Consider the following 26,684-nt stretch of genomic DNA (forward strand, 5'->3'; position numbering starts at 1 on the left):
CTTCCCCCCTGGTAACCATAAGTTTGTTTTCTATGTCTGTGAGTTTGTTTTATAAATAAGTTTATTTGTCTTTTTTTTTCTCTTTTAGATTCCACATATAAGTGATATCATATGGTATTTTTCTTTCTTTTTCTGGCTTACTTCACTTGGAATGAGAATCTCCAGGTCTATCTATGTTGCTGCAAATGGCAATCTTTCGTTATTTTTCATGGCTGAGTAGTATTCCATTGTATAAACAGACCACAGCTTCTTTATCTGTTGATGGACATTTAGGTTGCTTCCATGTCTAGGCTATTGTAAATAGTGCTGCTCTGAACATTGGGGTGCATGTATCTTTTTGAATTAAAGTTCCCTCTGGATATTGCCCAGTACTGAGATTGTTGAATCATATGATAAGTCTATTTTCAGTCTTTTGAGGAATCTCCATACTGTTTTCCATAATGGCTGCACCAAACTACATTCCCACCAGCAATGTAGGTGGGTTCCCTTTTCTCCACACCCTCTCCAGTATTTATTGTTTGTGGACTTTTGGATGATGGCCATTCTGACTGGGTTGGAGATGATATCTGATTGTAGTTTTGATTTGCATTTCTTTGATAATTAGTGATGCTGAGCATTTTTCCATGTGCCTATTGGCCATTTGTCTGTCTTCATTGAAGAATTGCTTGTTTAGGTCTTAGTGGGGTGTTAAAGTCTCCTACTCATCAATTTCTCCCTTTATGTCTGTTAGTATTTGTTTTATATATCTAGGTGCTACTCTATTGGGTGCATATAATTTAATAAGCATAATATCCTCATCTTGTATGGCTCCTTTGATCATTATATAGTATCCTTCTTTAACTCTCTTTATGGCCTTTGTTTTAAAGTCTGTTTTGTGTGATATGAGTATTGCTACTCCCACAGTCTTGTCATTTCCATTTACATGAAAGATCTTTCCCTCCTCTCACTTTCATCTGTGCGTGTGCTTCACTCTAAAGTGGGTCTCTTGTCGGCAGCATATTGTAGGCTTTTGTTTTATTACCCAATCTGCCTCTCTGTGTCTTTAGATTGGAGCATTTAGTCCATTGACATCTACGGTAATGTTAGGTGTGTGTTTACTGCCATTTTAAACTTTGTTTTCCAGTTGATTTGGTATTTTTTTTTTATTCCCTTCTTTCCACTTTTGCTTTCCTTTTTGTGGCTTGATAATTTTCTTTTGTATTGGCTTGGTTTCTTTTTGGTTTCTGTGACTCTACTGTGTGCTTTTGATTTGTGGTTACCCTGTTTTCCAAGTATGTTAACCCCCTACTGTATCTGTTTGCTTTAGACTGATGGTCATGCAGGCTCAAACACATCCTAAAAAAAGAAGAAAAGAAGAAGGAAAAAAGAGAGAACAAAATCTTTCTTGCTCTCCTCTCTCACCTTTTTATGATTTTTATATTCTTTATTTTTATGTATTTATTTTTATATCTTCATGTTTGTTCTCTTACAACTCAATGTAGCTATCACATTTCCAATTATGGTTTTCTCATTTCTGTAGCTTCCTGTTTCTTTTCTATTTAGAGCAGACCTTTCAGTATTTCTTTTAATATGGGTTTAGTATTGCTGAATTCTTTTAGTTTTTGCTTGCCTGTGAAATTCTTTATTTCTCTTCTACTATAAAGGATAATCTTTCCAGATAGAGTACCCTAAGTTGCAGCTTCTTCTCATTCAGAACTTTGAATAGATCTTGCCAGTCTCTTCTAGCCAGCAGTGTTTGTGTAGAGAAATCACCTGAAAGCCTTATGGAGGTTCCCTTGTAACTTTGTTTTCCTCTTGCTACCTTTAAAACCCTCTCTTTCTTCTTAATTATAACATGCCTTGGTGTAGGTCTGTTTGAGTTCTTGTTTGGGAATCTCTGTGCCTCCTGTACTTGGATATCTGTTTCCTTCGTTAGCTTTGGAAAGTTTGCAGTCATGATTTCTTAAAATACCTTTTCAATCTCCTTTTCTCTTTTTTCTCCTTCTGGGACCCCAATTATTCATAGGTTGGCATGCTTTATATTATCCCATAGGTCCCTTATGTTGCTCTCCCTGCTTCTTATTTGCTTTTCTGTCTGCTCTTCTGGTTGATTGACTTCTGTTATCCTGTCTTCTAAGTCACTTACTCATTCCTCTACCTTGTCTAGTCTGCTTTTGACAGCTTTTATCTTGGCTCTTATCTCAGACATTCATTTAGTTTTCTGTTTTTAATTGGGTCCTCTTTATACTTTCAATTTCCTTTATAAGCATTCTCTGTCTCTATTGATAGTCTCTTTTAGTTCCTTCAGTGCATTGATCATGCCCTTGTTGAAGTCATGTTCTAGTAGAGCACTGAGGGCTATTTTTTTTTCTTTTTTTTTCTTACTAGATTTTCTGAGAATCCTCTTGTAGTTTGAAATGAGAGACACTCTGCCAGAATTCATTAGTTGTTCTGTGTGATTCAATGAGTTTGTAGATGTAATTGTTGGTGTATTTGTAGGAGATGGCAAGTTGTGAGTCTCTCTACTCTGCCATCTTGGCTCCTCCCCCGTCCCTACCCATGATGCACACAGAAAAGCCCGGGGTAGGGGATGGTGCCTAAACCACAATGCTAATCACATTACAATGAGCATTGGGTCACATCAGGTTGCATCCTTGTTGCTACCATACAGTTGTGGCTGTCAGGTTCTAACTGTCTCCTGCTGGCGCTCATTTAGAGGAAGAAAAACCCCTTTATACTGGAGGCGGGAGTAACACCATCTTCTGGACCACCCACCCTCTCCTCCACCTTATCTGCCTGGTGCATCCACTTATCTAACTAACTAACACGTCCAAGTCACCAAACAAGCAAGAAGATAAATAAATAACAAAGACAAAAACCCATGGTTGGGAGGAGTATGGATCATTGTTTAGAGTTGCTACAATATATTACCTAAAATTTCCAGAGAGGAGAGACCATCCTCTCTCTCTTCCACCTCATCTACCTGGTGTCCCTACTTATCTAAGTGCCTAAAAGACTAATGCTAACAGTCAAGTGATTTTTGAGTCATAATCTCTTTTTTAAAGAACAAATCTAGTGGGTATGTGTTGTGGTGATTTATAATAGGATTAAGTGGAATGCACACTTTTTTTTATTATTAATCTGCCATTAATCAACCAACAGTCTGACATTTTGCAAGTTGCTTGACCTCTAGCAAAGTGAGTTTTTCACTTCAAAAAAAACTGGATAATAAAGACCTTTTATATATACATCTCAGGTTTATCTTAAGAATTTTATCAGATATAATGAATGCAAGTGCCATGGAAATGCCAAGCATTACATATATATGAAGTCGTATCATTCAAACAATTCTTCCCACGATGCTAACTAACCTTTATGTCTTAAATATAATTAAGTTTTATTTCATACAAATATTTAATACGATAATATGTTAGTATATCACAGCATTGAGAAATACATATTCATTCTTCTTTGTGTGATCAGAATAATTATCCAGGTACTAATATCCTGAAGTTAGACGTTGAGTTATTTTATTGTAACACTGACAATGGTGCGGTCATTCAACATTTTATATTGCCTTTATATTTTAGAGTTTGGGACAGAATCCAAACTTCAAATCTATTAACAGTATATATACTAAGTGTTCTTGTTTTTGATTTGGCTTGTATATTGTTGCTAAGTAACAATAACTAGAGTTTTATATAAAGATTTTTTTTCCAATGAACATATTATATACTTCTTGGCCTTGGATTATAGAGGGACTGGTTGACAAGGTTTATGAACTTGAAGTACACATATATATTTTTTAAATTTCTGGATAATTTCTGGAGGCCAGGTATGCCATTTTTAGCAGGAAGTCAAATATCCATTCAGCTCTTTCCAGTACATATGAATTGCCCATTCAGGCCAACAAGGAGTAAAAGAGTATGTTTTGCTTTTGAAGCCCAAGACATAACAGATAAGGCAAAGCTTGTCAGGCCAGTCCAGCAGGTAACTTTTATTGCCACTAGGAGGTGCCTAATGGTAACATGCTGACCCATCGCTGACAAACACCTCTCAACTCTGTGATGAAACATGTACTGATCCTGATCTTATGAAAGCTGCAGTGGGGCTACCAGATTTAGGCCTTAAAGTCACTGCTTTATTTGTTCTATTCACACAATCTTAGGGTGGGGATTAGTGCAAGGCAGGTGACTTTCCTGGGGCACAAATTTAAGAAGATATCTTCTCTCACATTGCATCCAGTGTCAAGGGTGCATACGTTCAACGCTGCTGTTGGTAGACAATGTGAAAACAAGTAAACTTGGCCACAAATCTAGTTTCAATACGTCTGAAAGAATTAGAGTCATATGATAACATGCTCTCTAGTCCTAATGGAATTAAATTAGAAATGCATGGCAGAAAAATTTTAAGAAATCTCCAAATATTTGGAGATTAAGCAAATTTCTAAGACAACCTGAGTCAAAGAAGGATTACAGTGGAATACACACACCCATAGCATATCAAAATTTATGAAATTTAGCTAAAACAATGCTTTCAGGGAAGTTTATAGTTTTAAATTTCTACATTAAAAAAGAAAAATGTGTAAAAGCAATAGTCTAAGCTTCTACCTTGACTGGCTAGAAAAAGAAGGGCACACTGAACCCAAAAGACAAAAAAGAAAGGATTAATGGCAAAATCATTAAAGCTGCCAAGAAGAATTGATAAAAACAAACACTGGCTTTTGATAAAAACAAAACTGACGTATCTGTAGTTGGACTGACCAAGAAGTAAACAAGGGAAGATGTAAATTGACAAAAGAATTTGAAAAAAAATTGTAACCATGTGTTATGATAAATGTTAACTAGATTTATGGTGGTGATGATGTCACAATACATACAAATACTGAATCATTACATTATACACCTGAAACAGACATAATGTTATTTGTCAATTATATCTCAGTAAAAAAGTTAAAAAGTGGAAACAACCCAAATGCTTACCAGCTTGTGAATGAATAAAATAATGTGTAGTTTTGAATTGGTTCTTTAGCAATAAAGAGTAACAACATAGTGATACATTATGAAAAATCCTCAAAAACTTTCTTCTAAGGAAAAGAAGCCAAACACAAAAGATAGTATGTTGTTAGTATTCTATTTGTATGAAATGCCCGGAAACAGCAAATCTCTAGAGACAGAAAGATTAATGGTTGCATGGGGATGGAGCTGGGGACAAGAAGGGACCGTTAAAGAGCTCTTCTTTGGTAGTGGAGATGTGCTAACACTGATGCTGAGGGTCCAGTAGCTCCATACATTTGCAAAAATTACTGGATTCTAGATTTGCAATGAGTGAATTCTATGATATGTAAATTCACCATGATAAATGTGTTAGAAAAGATTTCATGAACTCCAGAGCCTTTTCCTATACTAAGTTGGCTGCACATCTATGCTCATGTTTTCCTTCTCTGTATTTGTCATCTTTTAAGGTCCATCCTGTGAGGAGTCAATGGAACACTGTGTTTCTCAGTCTTGTTGGAAAGCAGGAATTAGTCAAAACGAGAGCTCTGCTTACATCGGGGAATGCCTGGAAGGATTTCTCAATCAAAATTGTGAAACTGATGTCAATGAGTGTTCACTGATACCATGTCAGAATAATACTGACGGCATTCATATTCCAAAGGTAAGGGTGAATCTATCATACAAGGGGGATATTTGAAAATATTTTTTATCATTACTAACCTGTCTGAAAAGTACAAGTAATTGAAGTTCTAATTAACATATTATGATTTTTTGTGTTCAGAAAAATCAGAAAACTGCTTAACTTGTTCATTTTCATTTTTTCCTATTTTAAATAGAAACCATAAATTCAGAAACAATCTTCCATTTCATCTTTTTTGTTCTTCTGCTAGAATGCTCCCATGTGAACAATGTAATTGTGTAAACTTTCATTTTTAGTAATTTAAAACAATTTTTTGTCCATTATTTGATTATATTTACCATTATATTTTAACTTTTTAATTTAATAGTCAAAGAAATAAGACTAGGAAATCATTTAATAATTCCTACAAATGAGTATCTTTCCTTTTAATAAGATTCATTCTCGAATTTATAATGTGAATTCAAATTCATATTTTATTGACTTCCTTACATGTCTGGTGGTTGATGCTGGTTGTCAGCCAGGTCCAACAATTAGCCAGAACCCTAAGTATAACTTCTCCATGTGGCTTGGTCTTCCTTACATCATGGTGGCTGGATTCCAATAGCAAACAGCCCAAGACAATCAGAGGTCTTTTAAACTTAGCCTTGAAAGTCACAGCACATCTTTTCCCAGAGTCACAGCTTGCTTACACTCAAGGAGGGAAGTGTGGTCCTCAACTCTCAGTTAGGGGAGTGTGGAAATACTGTAGTAGAAATAGGCTGTGACATGGGAAATGATGTTGGGTTATTTTGGAAAATAGAATCTTCCACATTATTAACTGAGAAATTCTACTACCTGCTTAGGTAAATAGTTTTCTCCCCTCCCCATGTAAGAATCCACTCATTATATTTGAAATACCTAAAACATTTGTGTAAAAAATACCTTTTAATCTTTTCTAGGATATCATATGCATGTGTTTGCCAATACCGACAGGCGAGCTTTGTAAGCGACTTCAAACACCACACGGGTCATTTCCTTGCAAGACCAATGCCACAAGTATAAAATATGACAAAGATGACCATTGCAGGTATGATTAATTAATTTCCTATTTTTAAACAAAAATATATGAAATCTTAAAACCATGTGGACAGAAATAAAACAATGTTCTGTTTTAAGCTTAAATTTTATTTAATGGCTTACAATATTTTATTTCCAAATGAAGTAGAAAAATGTGAGTGTGTTTTTATGGGCTATTTAAACGTTGTGGTATTGGTTTTAAATAAATTCTTGAGAAATTCTCAGACATAATTTGAACATACAGTTATAAAACATATATTTTGCTTTATGATGGAAGTTTGTAGGATAACTGAATAATATTGGAAGGTCTAGAAAGAAGAGATGATGGAAGTATCCACAGCATTATTTCTACTGTACACATACAATGTTAATATTAACTTTTGAAAGTATAGAGTAATTATCTCTTTCTGTAATTCACAGGCCTCAGCTGGTAGTTTTCATTTAGGATCTTTAGGCAAAGTTTTAGGAAGCAGTGCCTTATTTAAATAAAAACTTGCTAAAAATTACCCACTTGTAAATGACAGAAGTGACCTAGTTATCTGGGCATATAATTTTAAACAATTTTAACTAACTTTGTAGATACTTTCTCACACCATTAAGAAGTACAATTTGTACTCTTCACACTTGCTTAATTTTTATCCAGCTGCTCAAAGTAAGTTCTTTTGGGCATTATTGAAGGGCAGTAAACAACCTCAAAATCTTAGAATATTCATAAAAGCAGAAAATTAAAAGCTCTGGTACAGGAAAGCCTTAAAAGACACTGAAAAGAAACTTTCATGCACATCACAGTGTAGAGTGGACAGTACTTCCATCAGTTTCAAAGGAATCTAAACACACGTTTACAAAAAATAAAAAAACATACTCAGTTTCTTAAATTTGACATTTTCAGAAGAGAATGAAGAGAAACCTCATCATTTCACTATCTTAGATCTTACCCATCCCATGAAATTAGTGAGTGCATTCAATCTTATATTCACTCAACAATAAATCTGTCCTTTTAAAAATAGGGACTTTTTAATTATAATTTCTAGTTCTAAGCCTCATAGTGCTAGTATATTTGTGAATCTACTTAGAAAAGTAATCTACTTTTAAAGATATGGATAGCATTATATAAATGGGGTAAATGTACCTTTATATATAAAATGTATTCTTTATCAAGTATGATACTTTCATTGGTCCTTATTAGCACTATTCTGCTTGTCTAAAAGGCTTTGTTTTAAATTTTATCATCAAAGGGAAAACTTGAAAACTCGATTACTGTCATCTCTCAGTTTATTTTTCTATTATTAATAAGCTTAAAATTATGCAATTTGATCTTGAATGCTTTGTAAGGTGTGGTTTTGATAGGATGAGTGTTATAGAAATGCAAGTTAGATTTCTCTAGGATGGATGAATTACATCAAGTAGGTAACAAGTTGTAACAACTTTGAAATGAATGAACAACTCATGAAATTAATATGACCCACTTTATGTGTCCTAATTGTTGAGATTGCCCATTTTCTTTAAGAATTTACATTGAGCACAACGCACATTGTGCTCATTTGAATCTACATAATTAAAATCATTGTCTCATCCTTTGGCTAAATTAGACTCCTGGTTAATAGAGCTTGATAGGAGATATTAGGAAATATTAGGAAAGTGACAGGAGAGTAAAAACCAAATTGTTTCAATGGGACAGAAATAACACAGTCTAATTCAAACAAAGAGTGAAAATCTGAGCTCAGAAATCTATAAGAATGTAGTGAAACTTGAAACACAAAAACAGTATTTCCAGCACCCAAATTCTCATCCCTTCTGCAACTCACCATGGATAGTTAAAAAAGTTGTTAACTTTGACTCAGATGAAGTGATGGTGATGTTATCAACATAAACTAATAAAACATGAAGTTAAAACAGTGACAAAAACTAGTCTGGAAGACTGTTCTTCTTTTCTCAGAGGAGATTAAGAGAATCACTGAAAATAAGAAAAATAAAAGCCCTTTGACTTCAATGCCTTTAGCAAAAGAATTATCTGTGCATTGTTATCTTAAAATGTATATTTTTTCTAAAAGTGATTCTCACTCTAGCTGCACCAAAGTGTAGCTGTGTTAGACTCTCCTGAAGAGCTGTTTAAAACACAAATAGTTGTCTCTTGCCCCTAGAGTTTCTAACTCAATACTTCCTGGTGAGGATTGCAAATGCGTATTTCTACGCAATTCTTGAGGTGCTGCACTGAACCCAAACAGCACCAGTGCGGAAGAGCCTCCTTTATCTTCTCCCTTGCTGTATCCACACACTTCAACCCAAGAGTTTGTTCTTTTGCTCTGAATCTGGGGGCAAAGGTGTGGAGTTGGGGAAGAAGTAAAATGAAGAGAGGAGAATAGAAACGTGGTGACGGTAGCAGTTTCTCTACTTGCACAGAAGGACTAGATCTAAAGTACTTCCTTGAGAAAGACACTAAGACATTAGACATAAGAATTCAACTGGCATCTCGTGACCACAAACAGCACAGTGTTAGACAGGAGTTTGCTTTCTGAATCTTTTATTTTCTCCCCTCAAATTCAAAGACAGTTCCTGGAATAATGATGTTCTATTTTATTCTCTCAGCTTATTGTTTTGTTTGTTTTGTTTTGTTGTCCTGTTTCCTCCTCACGGAGTCACAATTATAGCTTGCCCAACTTATGTGTCAATTCAATGTATTAGTGTACGTTTTTTTCCTCAAGTCAGTTTCAGCATTTCATTAGTCTGTATGACGCCTCACCACGTCAGCCCTGAGAGAGTTAGGGTTTTCAGTTTCTGTCACAAGTCAACCTACTTTAGCATGCATCGTGACTTTGAAATAGAGTGTTGTACCACAGAAGTGTATAGGTCGACAGATTTCCTTTCAATATAATAAAGTTACATTTTTACATTAATTTTGGAAAAAAAATAGCAATCACACTTTTGGATGCGGAATTTGTTAATTAATGGAATGTTTCCACTTGGTGGCTCACTAGTTCTTAACTAACAGGAAACCTCAATCTCTTGGAGTTAATTATCTCAAAAGCTTGGTGGCTACATTTTTCTTTCCTTGCAATCAATAGCCATATGTGTAAGTCTAACTTTCCGTTTCAAATAAATCATTCTGAAATTTAACTGAGAAAAAGGTTTGTTAAAGTTTAAACGCAGTATTAACATTTCAGATTATGGTTTGAACCTCTGTTACAATTGAAAATACCTGGGACACCACTGACATTTTTACCATCAAGAATAGCTTCTGCCACTATGAATATAATTTTGAATTCCCTGGGGATTGGTACAGAAGTCACCCTTACCCCTGGCCCCCTAGTGGTTCATTTTGAAAATACATGCGTAATCCTTTCTTCCATTAGTCCTGGACCTACTCATTTGCCCATAAATAATAAATAATAAAACATCATGACAGAAGTTAGTACAGAGCTATGTCCGTAAGGTTTGAATTAGCACCATATAACCTCTACATCTTCCAGGGGACACCTGGTCAAATGAATCTTAGTCCCAGTCTTCTCTGCACAGCCTCCAACCCTTCAATGTCCTATAACCTTTCCACTGTTCCCTCAGGACATCATTTTGTCAGCAGCAAGTTCTCCAATGCCATATTCTCTTTGTATTCTTTCGTTTCTTTTTCTGACTGAAACCTGAGGACCCGTAGTCCTCTTGGGTGGCTCTAGTCATTTGTTGCCACATCTACACCATTTCTCTTCTTCCTCAACAGCCTGTCCATGTTCATCAATGGCTATACCCTTGGACCATTCTCTCTCAAGCTCTGTTTCTTTCTCCCAAGGCTCCTTTCAAGCATCTCCTCTCCTTTTAGCTCCTGTCCATCCCCAGGCTTGTGTCCCTTTCTCTACCACTGCTGTCATCATCCTTCATGGCATCAATACCTATCTTGGAAACCTACCCATCTTGGTTGCTTAAATCCTTTGACAATTACTTTATGTTTTTTTCCCTCCTCCTCCTGATCTTTGCCCATTTCCCATGGTCATGTCTTTTAATTCATCATGACCTGTAATCACATGCCCTGTAACACCTTGATTTAAATGTTACCACTCTCTGATCGTCACTTCATGTACGTCAAGCTCACTCAATCTCATACTCTAATATTGAAATTAGGTAATGTTTTCTACCACCAGCAGGTACCTCTAACTATCTGATGGAACTTCTCTCCTCTGCTCATCACCCTCAGCAGATCCCCATTTACCTTTTTACAAAGCATACCTGTATATTCATTCTCAAATTCTGTATCTCCTTTGTTTCTTATTCTATTGACCTGAAAACACCAAACCAATTTCATTCTGCATCCAACCACGTCAACTGGTGTCCATTTCCATACAAACCTGATGTGGCATCTCACACTTCATACATTACAAAGTAATGGTTGATTTTCAATCCTAGGATTAAACTTGCTTATCTGTCAGTGTTCTTTATTTGATCCATGGTTTCTTTCATTTCTTTGTCTCTCAGTCTGCTTCTGGTCTATCAGTAAATCTTTTAAGTTCCCCATAAATATATCTCATGTATATGAACACTTTTATCGTTACAAAGTTGACTCTCTTGTTAAAACTACCAGAATTTCTCATCTGGAAATCTCGTTAGCCTCCCACGTTCCCTCCCTGCTTTGACTCCCCATTCAAGTGTGTGTAGCATGGTGAGTGAATGTCTCTTTGAGAAAGCGAGTGTTTGGGCAGTGATTTGAGTGAGGTGATGGGACACGCTGCTATCTCGAGGAAGAGTGTTTACGGCAGAGGGAGCACCCCATGCAAAATCCCTGGTCTATTCAGATCTTACTCATGAGGCCAGTGTAACGGGTCAGGACCAGACAAGGGGAGGTAGTGAGGATGGACAGGAAACTGGAGATGGGGGCAGCTGCTGACCACGCATGACACTTTAAGGTGGTTGACTTTTGCTCTAAGGTAAATAGGAAGTATAGCAGTGTTGCTGGCAAATGGATGAATTATTTTGCCTATGCTTTAAAGTGATGCTTTGGCTGTCGTGTTGAAGGAAAATTGTAGAGAAGGACAGATAGATGCGAAGAGCTCAGTTAAGAGCAAATGTAGTAATCGGGGTAGGAGAAGATAGAGACTCAAAGCAGGATGGGAGAGGGGACGTGGTAAAAAGTGGCTAGATTATGGATAGACTTTTAAGATGGACTTTATGGGATATTCCCTTATACTGGTTTGAGTTAAAGAGAAAAAGAGTACAGTTAATGACTATAGTTTTTAGCTGAGCAATTAAAAGGCAAAACTGCCATCATTTAAATGGTGAGAGCTGCAGATAAAGCAGAATTGAAATGTTTTTTCTTCCTTGTCATCTCTTTTGTACACAAAAGAATGTACTTGTTTTAAAATTGCCACTCTCCCTCAGTGGGTTCCTGTAACATTTAAATAAAATCTAAAGTACTTTAAATGCATATCATGCTAGCTGTATTTTGTCTCTGCCTTTCCCTTCACCATTACCTTCTACCACGGTGCCTCTGATTACTCAGTTTCTGCCACTTTGGTCTACAGGAAGTTTCTTGAATACCTTAAGCATCTGCTTCAAATCCCTGTATGTGTTGGTTTTCCATCTATGGAACATTTTAACCAGAAATTATGGTACTCAATGTTCATTTCATTTAGGGTTTTATTCAAATACCATCTCCTCAAAGGTGTCTTTCCTGTTGAGTTTAATAAATATTCCTAAAATAGCTCTTCTCAACTACTTTTTCTGCTTTAACCTGTTCTTATTTTTAAAATTTTACAGCTCTTATCTCAGTCTATCATTATATTTTATGCATTTATGATTTTCTGTGCCACAGTCTAAGCATACAGTGAGCCAGAGAAATTGCTGTTTTAATATTTTTAATGCTAACTTTCCGTCTCCTAGGATGAAAGTATATCGTGCTCATTTGAATGGCCAAAATACATGAACTTGGTCTAATAACTTTATTTTAAGTTTTGAAGAACCTATACACTATGTCTTGAGATCTGGATAGTGACTCAGTTGTCCAGTTTGTGCCAAAAAGATAAATTGATGAAACGAGTGGTCTATTGTTATACATTTGTCTGTGCCTATGTGTCTCAGACTGAGCATCCAGCAGTATTGCAAAGCTTCTATTTTAAGAATGTTTTTATTTACTTCAAAAGCTTTTCTCTAGGAAGTGGAACATGACAGTGTTGAAACTGATACAAGTGAGTCTGCATCAGATTCTTGGTTGATGAATCCAAAGACGACAAAAGTAAACACAGTGTTCCATTTGAGACAAAAATTATAACTTATTTAGAATAGAATGGTTCAGGCTGGGGGGTGAGGGTGGGGGGAGGAGTACCCAGAGCCCCCTCCAAGTCTTCAAACAAGTGATGAGTATTTCAAGATGATAGCGTCAGAGAAAACAATTCTGAGTTATTTTACAACTATCTCCTGTCAATTTCCTAGAATAGTATTGAATTTGAAGGAGCTATTTCAGCAGCTGGAAACTTTTAACCAAGAATATACTAAGTATCCAAAAGGGACCCTGTCTTCGATACATACTGTCTTTGAAGCTAGCTCGTTAAAAAAATCAAATAATATTTAATTTTCAAGTTTCTTTGTTTTGTTTTATGTTTGCTGGTTACTTCATTATTTAACACATTGCTTTAATACCTTTCTACCAGTCACTTGTTATAATGACATCACACATTGTTTTATTTTATATAATTTATGATTTCCTTGATATTTTGGAAAAAATGTGTATTCCAACAACTTGTATTTGAAATATATCAACTATTTACATTCACTGATGATTTATTTTATTTTATGAATTCTCTTCACTTAAAAAATAAACAGCTGCAATAAATGCAAGGATTTCTGTATTACCGAAGCCTTTACCAAAATGCCGACGATGACATTTTGGTCTGCTTGCTGGATGCTGTGTCCCCAACATGGCCTGACACTTCTCATTAAAATGAGTAGCATGTATTCCATCGGTAATTGAACAAAGTGTGGGGTGTTCTGTCTGAGAAAGAGAGGAAAGCCAATTGTCCAATAAGTATTGGCCAAACTGATAAAATGCAACCCAATAATGGAGATGCATTTAAGGCAGTTATAGGAAATCATCTTGAGGAAAAAAAAAAAAAAGGAGGGGGGTATAAAGTTGTTTTCTTTCTTTTCTCCTAGCTTTTTACTTCCATTATCTTTCTTTTCTCCCTTATGTGTGTCTTTTCAGCTCCTCTCTGCTTTTCCATGTATTGTCTCCCTTTTTACCACTGAAAATGATACCTTACACCTATTCCTTGTAATCATTTACAGCCCTCTTACCCTCCAGTCCCCCCAAAATATTTTGTTTCCTAATACTTTCGTGTTGACTATAAAATACTAGTTTGTATAAAGTGTAACTATCCATTGGATATTCTAGGGAAATAATGATCTGAAAGGGGTTTCTTCCTCTTCTTCCCATGTTTAAAGCAACTGCTTTCTTTGACCAAAATGGTTGCTGGAAACCTTGTGCGACTGAAATGAGTTAGCCTCTCTCAACAGAAACAATTTCTGCAGACTTTTCTGGCTTTGTGAGCTAGGCAAGCATTTGTAAATTAGTGTAAGGAACCTCAGGACAATAGCCAGCAGAGAGTGGCTACTTTATCAGTACACTGACTATGTGAGGGTAGGTCAGAATCAGCCTACTTAGGTATTTTCTATCTCCTTTGCCACAATGAATTAACTCAGTTTTGAATTTAGGGACGGAAGGGATAAAAATGAGTTAGAATAAAATGGATACAATTTGAAGGAATTAGATTCTCTGGAGGACAGAGAGGACAACTTCAATGACTATCGTTAACATATGGAAAGAAATTCAAAAGGAGAGCAAAGATGTTACATGCACACACCAAGACTGCAGCAGAAAACCATACTTTTCATTTAAACTAGTAATATGAAAAATTCAAAGGGAAATAGTGACTCAAGTTATGGAAATCTAGAATATTTCAGTGGAAGAACTATTTTAAAGAGGAGGGAAAAATAAAGAGATGGGAATCTGCCTTGACCTCCGTGCTGTATGCGTGACTCTCACTCTCTCAGTTTCTGCTGGACGGATGGTAATTTGCCCATGAAGCTGTCCCTGGCAAACTTTGGGGAAAAAGCAACTACCAGTGCTTCCTGTCCACTTTCGTTTGCTTTATGTTTCTCTTGAAATACACCTAATTTTTATTTTCAGTCCTCGCCCACTAAAAGGTAAAACCCATGAGAGAAAGGGGTTTGTTCATCAAAATACTCATCTACCTGGAAGAATAACTATCTACAGCAGGAGCTCAAGAGTTATTTGTCGAGGAATTTAGTGGATAAATTAGGCAATGACATGATGAAGAAAGCTGAGTATCTGGGAGAACACATGAAGCAGATCTAGCACGAGAATGATGGAAACTCTAGAAAGAGTAAAAAGAACACGTGAAGGAGAAGCAATAATTAATCAAATTATAGACTTTTTCTCTGAGCTGGAGAAAGAGTGCATATTGACTCTCTAGCCAAGTTGATTGACGCATAGAGAAATATGTGTCAAACTTCAAGGCAGAAGTGACAATTTACCTACAAAGGAAAAGTAGTCAAAGTGGTGTCACATTGTTTATTTGCAATACTGATAGTTTTGAGACAATAGAATAACATTTATAACCTCAGAAACACCTATAGACAACCTAGAGAAGATATTGCCTCCACCAAATATTACACCTGACTGCACTTTTTTCCATTTTTATTTTTGTATAACTATATTTCCTCTCTCAATTGCTTTATTATACCTTCCAGGAAAAAAAAATTATCTCATGATCTTTTAAATAAATGACTCTAGCTATGTTAATTGTAGTGTTTTTCTCTTGATATGAAACATAATCAGTATAATTTTGCCCTAAGTCTTCATTTAAAACAAAATCACTTTATAAAAATATTTTCATGTAAGTGTACATGTCCTGAAAAAAAATTTATTTTTAAAAAATCACTGTTTAATATTTACATTATAAAGTCAAAAGCAAGGTATTAGGCTAATATAGTTTATTTTAGTAAGTTTGATATAAGAACAAGTAAAATAGCTAAATAAAATTAAAATAATGGCACTTTTTAAATTGCCAAAATTTAGCTATAGAAGTTATTTGGCTGATATTTATACACCCAAATTTATAACTATGATTTATATCTTTGCCATTATCAGTCTTAAATGATTCTGATACATTGTATTTTTAAGTGTTTATTTTTATATTTTCTCTTTTCTCCCCTTAATACTGTATGTTGTCAAATATGAATTGCACGCTATATTTTTATGTTTGGGGGTGTTGTGAAGTGATAATTCTGACTTTATTGTTTGTATTGAATATATATTAATTTAGTCTATTTTTATTTTATAACATTTCTTTCTTAATTTATTTGGTGTTATCTAAATTTTTGCTGACCACTAAGTCATCTTCCTTTCTTATATGTTATTTCACCATATCTTCTTCTATATTGTATTTCATTAAAATCATATCTGTTTAAATCATGCGGCCAAAATTTTGATGCTATTTGAAATTTCTCTTGCCCTCTAGGTAGCTGTCCTTCATACGTGTCTCATCTTTATCGTTATAAATTGAAACTTTTTTTCATTTTTGTGATAGAATTTCTCAAAGGATCCATGTTGTTCTACAGTTTGCTTTCATATTTTTCTTTGTTTTTGTTTTTTCTGGTTTAAATTCTTCTCTGGCAAAAATATTATCGAAGCCCTCTCTTTCCTTGACTTCAATTGAGTTGAGACGTTTTCGTTTTCCTTGTGGATGAAATTCAGGAGTTTCTCTGAATTCTGGGGCTCTGCTAGGTTCCCCAGAATAAGAGAAGCAAGGTTTCATCAAAGGGGTAACAGAGTACAATGTGCTTAAACCATACTTAATATTCACAACAGCTCTAAAACTAGTGATATGACCAAAGCAACTAACTTCACTTCTCTGAGTATGTTTCTACATTTATAGCATAATGGTCTAATAACTATCACATAGGTTTTATGAAAACTGAATGATAAAATAATAAAATTGTGTAAAAGCAATTAGCCTAGTGCATGGCACATTGCAAGTGCTAAAAAATTGCATGGCTGTTCCTGATATAAATGAAGAAGTGACTTTTTTCTACAAGGTTAAAGTGCAAAGCTGTGCCTCCAGCAGTAGGAAAGGTGCAGAATTAAAGTGTTTCGCTGATGCTGTTCCAGTTGGACTCTGTCAGTGTGGCCTTGTTTTTATGAAATTATCCTGTATTCTTATAATAAATTTTAAATAATGAACATATGGCACAATTCATCTTATGATTAAATCAGCTTGTAACAATTTAGTCTCAAGAAGTATGATTTTTGGTCTTCATTCTCTAGTGTTTTCTGTAGAGACACATGATCATTTAATTTGGTGCCACATTCACTAGATAATAAAAGTTTACCAAATGTGATTTAAAGGGCGAGGGTATTTCTCACAAATTAAGGAGAATGAGGACAAAGAAAGCCTGAACACCAGCGTGCATTCCTCAGCACCTTGTCGGTTGCAGCCAGTGCGCTGCAGTGGACCGGAATCCAGGCTGTTTCCTCTGCGTCTCGGACTTTGGATGGTGATGCCATCGGCTAGGAATGCCAGGGGCCCTCAACTGAAGCCAGAATTGTGGCTGCACCTGCCCTTGCGGTTCTTACAACAATTTCAAGACACACATCAGAAATGACCACCAGGGAACTTAGTAAAAGCAAGGCATAATAATTCTCACAGGTCCTGGAGAATGAACAGCACGGCTGAGGGCCCTGCATCAAGGTGGCAGGTAGAAAGAGAAAGAGAGATAAAGAGAGAGAGAGAGAGGCACGGCCCTGGGGTTTTCTCTTTACTGGAGTTGGGGGTGGGGCTTGGGGTTTCACTGGTCCAATCATCATTGGTGAATTTAAAACATGACAGTGGGAATTAGCAGGGAGAGGAAGGTGGGGACATTCAAGGAGTCAGCAATCCAGGTCACTCAGGGCTTTCTAAAAGGGGAACTCCATGGATCGGGGACACCTGGCTTCTTAGCTAGCCGTGTAGGTGGTTGGTGTCGTACAGCTGGCGACATGTTTACTGGAGATGGACGTCTGAAATAGCACTCGAAAAGCTCATTGTCAGGCATTTACATGGTAATCCAAAAAGCTCATTGTCAGGCACTCAACTACACAATTGCTTTGAAAAATGTAAATATGACAACGAACAAACAAACAGAACCATGTAATTAGCCCAACTATGACTCTACCCTTATTGTCCACTGCAACTCTTTCCACTGTGTCTAAAATTCATGAGTGTTGCCATTAACTTCTGATAATATGGCATCATGATTCAACTAAACATTAGATATCTCATTTTTCATCTTCTTCTTTTTCACATTTCAACCATAGTTTCATTTATCCCAACTGATTTCCAAAACCTGCATTTCATTGTTAAATATCCATTTAGGCCAAAGTTGATTTCACTCTTGAATTTTCTAAAGGTAATATGAAGGCCATTCAGTGAAAATGTAGTTTATCCAAATTTCCTCTAAATAGATAAATAATTTTCTCCTTTGCTGAGTACAAGTCTCCATGGACAAAATGAATGATTGAAAACATGGCACAATAGTAAATGTTGTAGGTAATTTAAAGAAAGCATTATTATTTGGGGCAGACAGTTAGTGGACTTCTGTGAAAATATTTAAATCGCAACTTTTCTTACTTATGCTGATGTGTTTACAGTGGTACGGCAGGACTGACTGGAAAAAACTGTGAGAAAGTAGTTGACCTCTGTAGACTGCTCAGCGTCAACTGTCTGAATGAAGGATGGTGTTTCAATATAATTGGAAGATTCAGAGTAAGTAATTTAATCCATGACAAAGTAATTTAGCACTTCAAGATACTACAGCTTCCGGCAGTCTATTTCAAATGCTTTTATTAACATAAGCCAGAGAAATATTTCGTTCTCTGTATATTTAAACATGAGTTATGTAAAGTTTAGTAATGGGGATTTTTAACTTATAAGAATTATGTTGGGAAGGCATTATTAAGTATTCTAGGCAATGTTTTTATTATAAAATAATTATATAGCTACTTGAGTGCATGCGCTGTCTCTGTATATGTAAACCACAGTTACTAATGCCTTAAGCTCTTGAACTAGATGGGGAACAAAATTTGTCTGATCATTTTTAGTCAGCATATAAAAAATAATTATTTTTTATTTGTAGTTTTTGAAGTGACTTTACAAATACAGAGTGTGCACACTGCATGCAGTAAGGCATAGCCTACAATTCAGCAATTCTACTTTCAGGTATGTCTAAATTGGAGAAATTATCAAATATGTACTGAAAGAGATGCATAAAAGAATTTCCACTCCACATATGAAGCAAACTAGAGTTTACAGATAGGAGAATGGATAAATTAATCATGGCATAGCTATACCATGGGATTATAAAGAGTGATTCAAATAGTGAACAACAGCTGTATGTATTAATACTTATGAATGTTAAAATATAATATGTAATTAAAATATTATTATAAATGTATATATGTACAGTGTGATAATGATTAATTAAAATTTTGAATCACAAACATATCCGTATTTGTTTTTATAGCATAAATCTATAGCAAAAGTGTAAGCACATGCATGAGTTATTTATGCTCTGGGTTACTAGAAAGGCAGCTGATAGGGACATAGGTGGGGAGGTGAAGTGGGGTAGATGGGAGTTCCAATGTATCTGCAGTGCTTTATTTTTTAAAAATCATTTTTTGGCAAATAGGGACAGTAAGATCATGTTCACTTTAATATTTTCTCTATTTTTCTGTATTATAAAATATTTTAACAAAATATTTTGAAAAAAAATGAATACAGACTTGTGGTTACCGGTGGGGGGGGGTAGAGGGTGGGAAGGGATAGACTGGGATTTCAAAATTGTAGAATAGATAAACAAGATTACACTGTATAGCACAGGGAAATATACACAAAATGTTATGATAAATCACAGAGAAAAAAATGTGACAATGAGTGTGTATATGTCCATGAATGACTGAAAAATTGTGCTGAACACTGGAATTTGACACAACACTGTAAAATGATTATGAATCAATAAAAAATGTAAAAAAAAATTTAAAAAAAATGTAAAGCCAATTTACAGAGTGGACCACAGACAAACTTATATGTGTACTTTTGCAAACATATGATAAAATATAATAACAATGTTACTATACAAGAATATATACTGTAAGAACTTAATATTTACTTAGCACCTATAGTACTTTTGGCATTATAGTGCAACATTTATGATCATTACCTCATTTGATCTTTACAGAAATGCCATTTATCTCATAGAAAAATAAACTGTCTCCTGAGCTTTTGATTATTTCCTTAAATTCACATATATCAATAAGGATAGATGAAGTGAGATTTGAACTACTCTGTGTGACTCCAGAATTCATACTTTCAAGCACTATATGTATCTATTTTCAATACAAAGGATATATTATGTTTTCTTTTCTCTTAAAATGTATCTATCCACCCTTTCCTTAGTAATAAATTGTTTAAAATTATCTAATTGAAATGTCTCTCCCACTTTGGTTTGAATTGGTTTTATATTATCCTGTTTATGTTTTGGATTTTAGTTCCTATTTTGTTTCAGGATAAATCTCAGAGCATTTATCTCTGACTTTTATTTAGCATTTTTTCTTCCTCCACCACCATCTTTCCCTGGGAGAGCTCATCCATTTCAGTGCCTTAACAATTATCTAGATGTTATTGACTCTAAATCCAATTTGAATTTATTAAAGGAATTTGACTAGACTTTCCACACCTTCCAGGCTCTACTTTTTTGTATAATTCTACTTTGTCTAATAAATGCCAATCGATAAAATATTAGCAAGAAAGAAATGCTAATTGACCTCCTCATATAGTTAAAATTTAGGTGATGATGAGGATAATGTAGCTGACTAAAAGTTTTTAACAGCATAATAATTTTAACACCTTTATTGTAGTATGATTCCTATATAGTAAACTATATATATTTCAGATGTACAATTTGATGAATTTTGATAGATGTACACACCAAAGAAACCACCACCACAATCAAGATAGCTAACATTTCCATCACTTCCCAAGAGGTGCATAATAATTTTCAAACACATAGTTGTCCCTACTGATTAATACTCCTAGTTTTGGCTTTACTGATTTCTGAAACAGTTTATATTTAAATTAATTTAGTGAAACATTTAGTATATATTTACAACTATATTTTTCAGATTATATAATGGTTTTAAGTGCTGAGAATTAACAGTGTCCATGATATTTAAGTTCAATATAATATTTAGAGAAAATAAAACACTATATATTATATTCAATTTTTGGCATGCAAATATAAAATGTATTTTTCTAGATTATAACATTTTTGGAATTCTATAACTGATTTTTCCTACTTTGATGATGTATTACTAGCTTTTGAATATGTTATCTAATTTCAAAGAGAGCATTTTATGAGCTATCACATTTTAGAAAGACATATAAACTCTTCCTTCTCTTATTGAGAGAAAACAAATATACTGTACATTCAGAGGGAAAAAGAAGAGACAGGACATAAAACAAGCGAAAAAGTAATATGATGCACTTAAATCTGAGTGTATTCAGGATCATAGTAAAGATGCATTGACTACACACTCCAGCTAATAGGCAGATTATTAATAATATGTTAAGCAAAACTCAATCAAATATTTTAAAAAAGACATTTTATATGAAAACATAGATATATATAGAAAGTAAAATAATAGAAAAGACATGCCACATAAAAATTAAGCAAAAGAAGTACTATTGTAACATTATTAATAATAGATTTCCATATAAGGAAATGTCCAAGATGTTATTTCAACATAATTGAGTAAAGTCATCAAGTCAAATTATACATTTAATAACAGAACTTCAAAATACATGTAGCAGAAACTGATAGAACCCTAAGGAGAAGTAAGTAAAACTACAGTTGTAGTTGAGATGTGAACACTTCTCCTTCGGTAACTGGTAGAACAAGTACAGGAAATTGTAAGGACGCACAAGGTTTGAATGACACTCTCAATGCACGTACCTAGCATGACAGCACATCACACCCACCAGCTGTGACTGCTTGTTCTTTTAACAGCACACAAGACATCTCCAAGAAAGACTATGTCCTTGGCAATAAAGCAAGTCAAGAAACTTTTAAGGTTTGAAATCACAGCAAGTATATTTTCTGGCCGCCACAAATTATAGAAAAAAAATATTGAGAAAATCATTTATAAATGAAAATACCCTTGCGGAGGGGCCTTGGCTGATGCTGCCCACTTTTCTGCACAGCGACCCACCGCTTCTCCACTCCTGGCCCTGCTCTCCCTCTCTCCCCACAGCCGAGAAAAGTCAAAAGCCTTTTGTTCAGGATCCTTGGTGTCCCTTCACACCACAGGAAAGGAGACAGTGTTTTCATGTGTGTACAGGGAAAACAGAACTTGATAGAAACGCAGTGGATGACAGTTTAGTAAATGCACCTGGGATTTTCTGTCAATAATAATTCAAAAATCTAGAAATACATGAAGTGAGGAAACAAGATTATATCAAATATGTAGCAAGTATTCACTAGATTGTTACTTTATTCTAGAATAAAAGGAATCCCATAGCTAAAAAATAATAATGTGCCCTCATCCTAGAAACGCATCCAGTTTAGGCTACAGTTTTGAACTGTATCGTATTTTTTGAAAATAAATCAAAACGTTTAGTAAAACAGTTATATCAGCCTAACTACAATTTGGCTCGTATATTTATACGGATATATGATATCCAGCTGCTTGTAACGACATAAGATACCGTGTGAACTTTCTGGGCTAGAGGAAAGTCAACAGGCATGGCGGTTCTGCTCCGACATAGATCATCTTCCCAGGGCGTCCAGACACCAGAGAAGGCTGTGAATCAGGAGGCCAGGCTTTCCCAGGAAGCATGAAGTGCAGGGGAGAGAGCGAGTTCCAAGGCACAAGGTGATGTAGCTTCTGAGGTCATCCATCCCCATAATCATTTAGGACTTTATAATGCTTTAATAAACATAAACTTTCCCTGGTATATGTGAATTGCTTTTATATAGACAGTGAGCTATCTGAGGTCTGTGACCTGCGTGGTCCAGGAACAGGTTAACTCAGAGGAACAGAGAAGCAGGGAGTGGAGAGTAAGGTGGAGGAGAAGGTTTGAGGAATCACAGAGAGGCTCTGAGTTAATCTTGGATTTAAGGACAGACCAAGATTAATCGGAGTTCTGATGGCTACTGGGCACTGCATGATAACTGTATTATACAGATGTGTACAATATAGGCTGAAAATAAATAAACTAACAATTTGATAATAATTTACTCCAATTAGACTAAAATTATAATCAGAAAAATATTTCTTTTGAATATTTATTTAATTGAAATAAGATGAACACTAAAGCATACCCACAATGACTTTAAGATTAGGAATTTTATATTAAATGCAACAGTTTGGACAATATTTAGGGTAAAAAAAACCCCACAAAAACCTATAGGTGAGAATCTTATTAATTCTAAGCCATGCTCTTCATCATGAGTTAAATTTCTCAATTTTCAATTCATTTTCTTTATAATTGAAGTGGCATAAGCATGGTGAATTCTCTCACTGAAACTGTGATGAGGAATTTCCAATCGAGCACTTTTACAATGTCAATTCCATTCTCAACATTAATAATTTAAATGCCCTTGTGATGAAACAATTGTTACTTCCCAGTTGAGGAGTCAGATTTCTAATAATCACTACGTATGAATAAATCACTGAAGAAATTAAGAGCTCATGGCAAAAAAAAAGTCTTATTACAATCTTCACGTGTATCAAAATTTTAAATATCTGATTGATATTGCGTGCATTATAAAGCAAAAACATAGGCACGATACAATTAAATACTATTTGCATCACTTCATAGCAATGGTTTAGGATGTCTTAAGAGTTTCAGTGATTTACCAGTAAAGTTAATTTCATTTGAATAGATAACGCACATGGTCAGAACCGCAATTTCTGGCTTGTGTGTATCACAACACTTTATAGCTTCCTAAGGTTACGACAGAATTATTGGCTGCTGCCCGTTCTACCATTAAAGAAAATGCCCCGAGAGCTTTGTGCACAGCCCTTTGTTTCCCTTCCTTTACAACCGGTTCAGGAACACAGATTGAAGGAAGCAGTATATGTTTTATCTCATCTTTTTGAACATCCCTTATGAGGCTTCACGGGTGAGCCAACAAAAAACAAAATTTAAAGCTCATGCAGTTTAACTTTACCATCTGTTCTATTTCTCTCTTCTATTTCCATCTTCTAGTTAAATCTTTTTTTTTAAACAATTATTTTCAACAAGCATGTCTTATGCAAACTCACAGTGAAAGAATAAAGCTCAAATTAGAATTCCACATGCGTACGGGTTGCATTGGAGGTAGAATTTAGAATTCTAAAATTTAGTTTCAATGACAGAAAATCTAGGCAGAATCTCTCTGTCTCTCGGTCTCTCTCTCATACACACACACACACACACACACACACACAAAGAAGAATTTGAAGGCTCTCATAGGTAGACTTTCCAGGACTACACTAGGTAAGTATTTAACCAGACGCTCAATGTGATCTATTTCTTCTTGCTCACTCTGAAACTCCATCCCATGGTCTCTCTGAAGTTTCTGGAAGAACCCAGGCATGTTCCTTTGTCTTGAATATTTTGACCCAAGTGTCTGATTTGTGGGTTCCTTCACTCTGCTGGGTCTTTTCTCAAATGTTTGCCTTTGGTGAGTCCTTCCCTAGACTCTCGATCTAAAAAATGGATGCTGTCCTGGCCCATACCTGTCACCTCCTTTTACTGTGGCTCTTCTTAATAGCTATTGACATCTGGTTCCCAGATAACAGTACAGTCCTTCCTGTCTCTCCTTCATTGTCTGTCAGACCAGATTAGGCTGAAATGTAAGCTTTATGAAGGTCGATAACTCTGTTTCTTTGTGTAGGAGTAAACTTCTTCCAGAAAATACAGCAAAATTTCAGCAAAGGCCAGTCAGGCCAGCTGTAGTGGATGGGAGCCTATTTGAAATGCATCTTCTCTGTAGGAAAAGCCAGATTCCATAGACTGACTAACTTTTCTGTTAATAATGGAGTAGTCAAAGCCAGCCCAACATGAGATTGAGATGCAATTGGTAAAAGGCAGGAAGAATTATGTGACACATAAAATCACTCCCAATGTGCTTTTATGTAAAGTATTCTAAAAGTCAACAAATCAAAGAAAGGGGCATTAGGTAAGCCAAGTATGATATTAACATTCAAAATATTGGTTTACACACATACAAAAAGATGACAAAATGTAAAATTCACACTATAATGTGCTACAAACTCCTAAATTGAGCAAAAATGATGAAACCATTTCCTATTGGCCCATGAATCACATACTAAGCTTCTAAACGTACCTGCTAATTGTTCCCTTAACCAGTTAACATACCAATATTTTCATTCCTTATCAATCCTCAGGGATACCTTCTTTGGGTTTAGGTATTGGATGACTAGGGTCATAGTTTGTACTACAGACATACAGACATCTGTGGGAAAAAATAGTTAAGGTCAAAAACAATAAATCCCCAGAGGAACCAAGTGGGGTTTTACCCACTAGGGGACACTTGGCAATGTCTAGGGACATTTTTGGTTGTCACAAATAGGGGTTGGGGCTTCGACTGAAGTCTGGTGTGTAGAGGCCAGGTTTGATGCCAAGCATCCTACAGTGCACACGACAGCCTTCCACAGCAAAGAAATACCAGGTCCAAAATATCTGCCTTGCTGTGGTTGAGGTACCTGCTTTAGAAGGATGTTTAGGATATGGACGTTGGGAAATAGTAAAACTTGCGCACAGAAAGAAAAATAGACTTTATGAAAATTTAAAGAAGCTCTAACTTAAAGAGAAACTTCTATCTCACACTAGCAGACCCATAACATAAGACAAATTCCAGATTAAGAAGTGATTTTTGGTTGGCATAGAGTTGGTTAAGCCAAAATTCTTTTCTATTATTTTTCTTCCTTAGTTAGGAACAGACTAGTTGCTTTCAATTTAGAAAACTCTGCTTCTCAATCCTTCCCTCTGAAATACTCAGATTAAATTCATTTGAATGTTTTTCTTCTTATTTATATTATTGAACATTTAGATGAAAATTTGGGAGGAGTTAAGTTGCATGAACTGGTATCGTAAGAGTGAGTTCTCTCTATTTTTTTAGGGGAAGGGGAGGCAGAAACAGGATTCCAGATTTATTAAACATAAAAATAAAGGTAAATTAAAGAGCCATCGAACTGCTTGAAGTAGCTTCAGGAATGCCATGTGATTACAATCCACTTGAATAATGTGCTGATCCATGCCTTATACTTTGGAGACAGGTCCTCCTCTGATCTGTCATTCATAGATTTCTCAATGGCTTTTGAGTCTACTTCATTAATTGTGTAGTTTACCCTGCTGATGTTCAGATTTTTGCCAGGTAAGTTGACTCCTGCCTAAAATGATGTTTGACAGAGACTCGCATGCACACACTAGCTTTTAGCACTTAAGTCTTTTTCATTGGTAGATGTTACTTATTTACTCTAGTTCTTCAGTATATTTTATTTTATTTCCTGTAACGGAGGTACTGGGGATTGAACCCAGGACCTCGTGCACACCAGGCATGCACTCTACCACTGAGCTGTACTCCCCACCCCCTGCAGTATATTTTAATCATTTGAGTCATGTCATTTTAAACAAGCAAGCAAAAACAACATGCTTTGACTTGGAAAACATTTTTCAAAGAATACGAGAGACTAATCTTTCCCAGTTTTCATAGTTAAGCAATTTTCTAATGAGTACATTGCCCTAAGATTGTTAGTCACAAAAAGTGATAGAAACTTCTTTGATGGTCAGACTCACATACTATCATCTGGGTCCTCTTGATTTTGCCTTCCCAGGCGGCAGGCAGTAATAAAGCAACACAGGCTCCTAGCTTAGGAGGATTGAGGGAAATTGAAGTTACCTCACAGCTTC

At 35.4% G+C, this 26,684-nt stretch overlaps 1 protein-coding gene and 1 non-coding gene across 2 annotated transcripts in view; one reads left to right on the forward strand and one right to left on the reverse strand.

Moving 5' to 3' along the window:
- The window catches only part of EYS (eyes shut homolog), a 1,174,088-nt gene that overhangs the window by 72,846 nt on the left and 1,074,558 nt on the right, over nucleotides 1–26,684 (forward strand). Inside the window, 3 exon segments of the mRNA XM_006211933.3 lie at nucleotides 5,442–5,637; nucleotides 6,555–6,682; nucleotides 18,359–18,473. Coding sequence (XP_006211995.2) covers nucleotides 5,442–5,637; nucleotides 6,555–6,682; nucleotides 18,359–18,473 — 439 coding nt within the window.
- Nucleotides 26,288–26,359, reverse strand: TRNAT-GGU (transfer RNA threonine (anticodon GGU)). Its single transcript has one exon. It is a non-coding gene; the product is annotated as a tRNA-Thr (tRNA).

The sequence above is a fragment of the Vicugna pacos genome, chromosome 8, assembly GCF_048564905.1.
Source record: "Vicugna pacos chromosome 8, VicPac4, whole genome shotgun sequence".
Taxonomy (NCBI): domain Eukaryota; kingdom Metazoa; phylum Chordata; class Mammalia; order Artiodactyla; family Camelidae; genus Vicugna; species Vicugna pacos.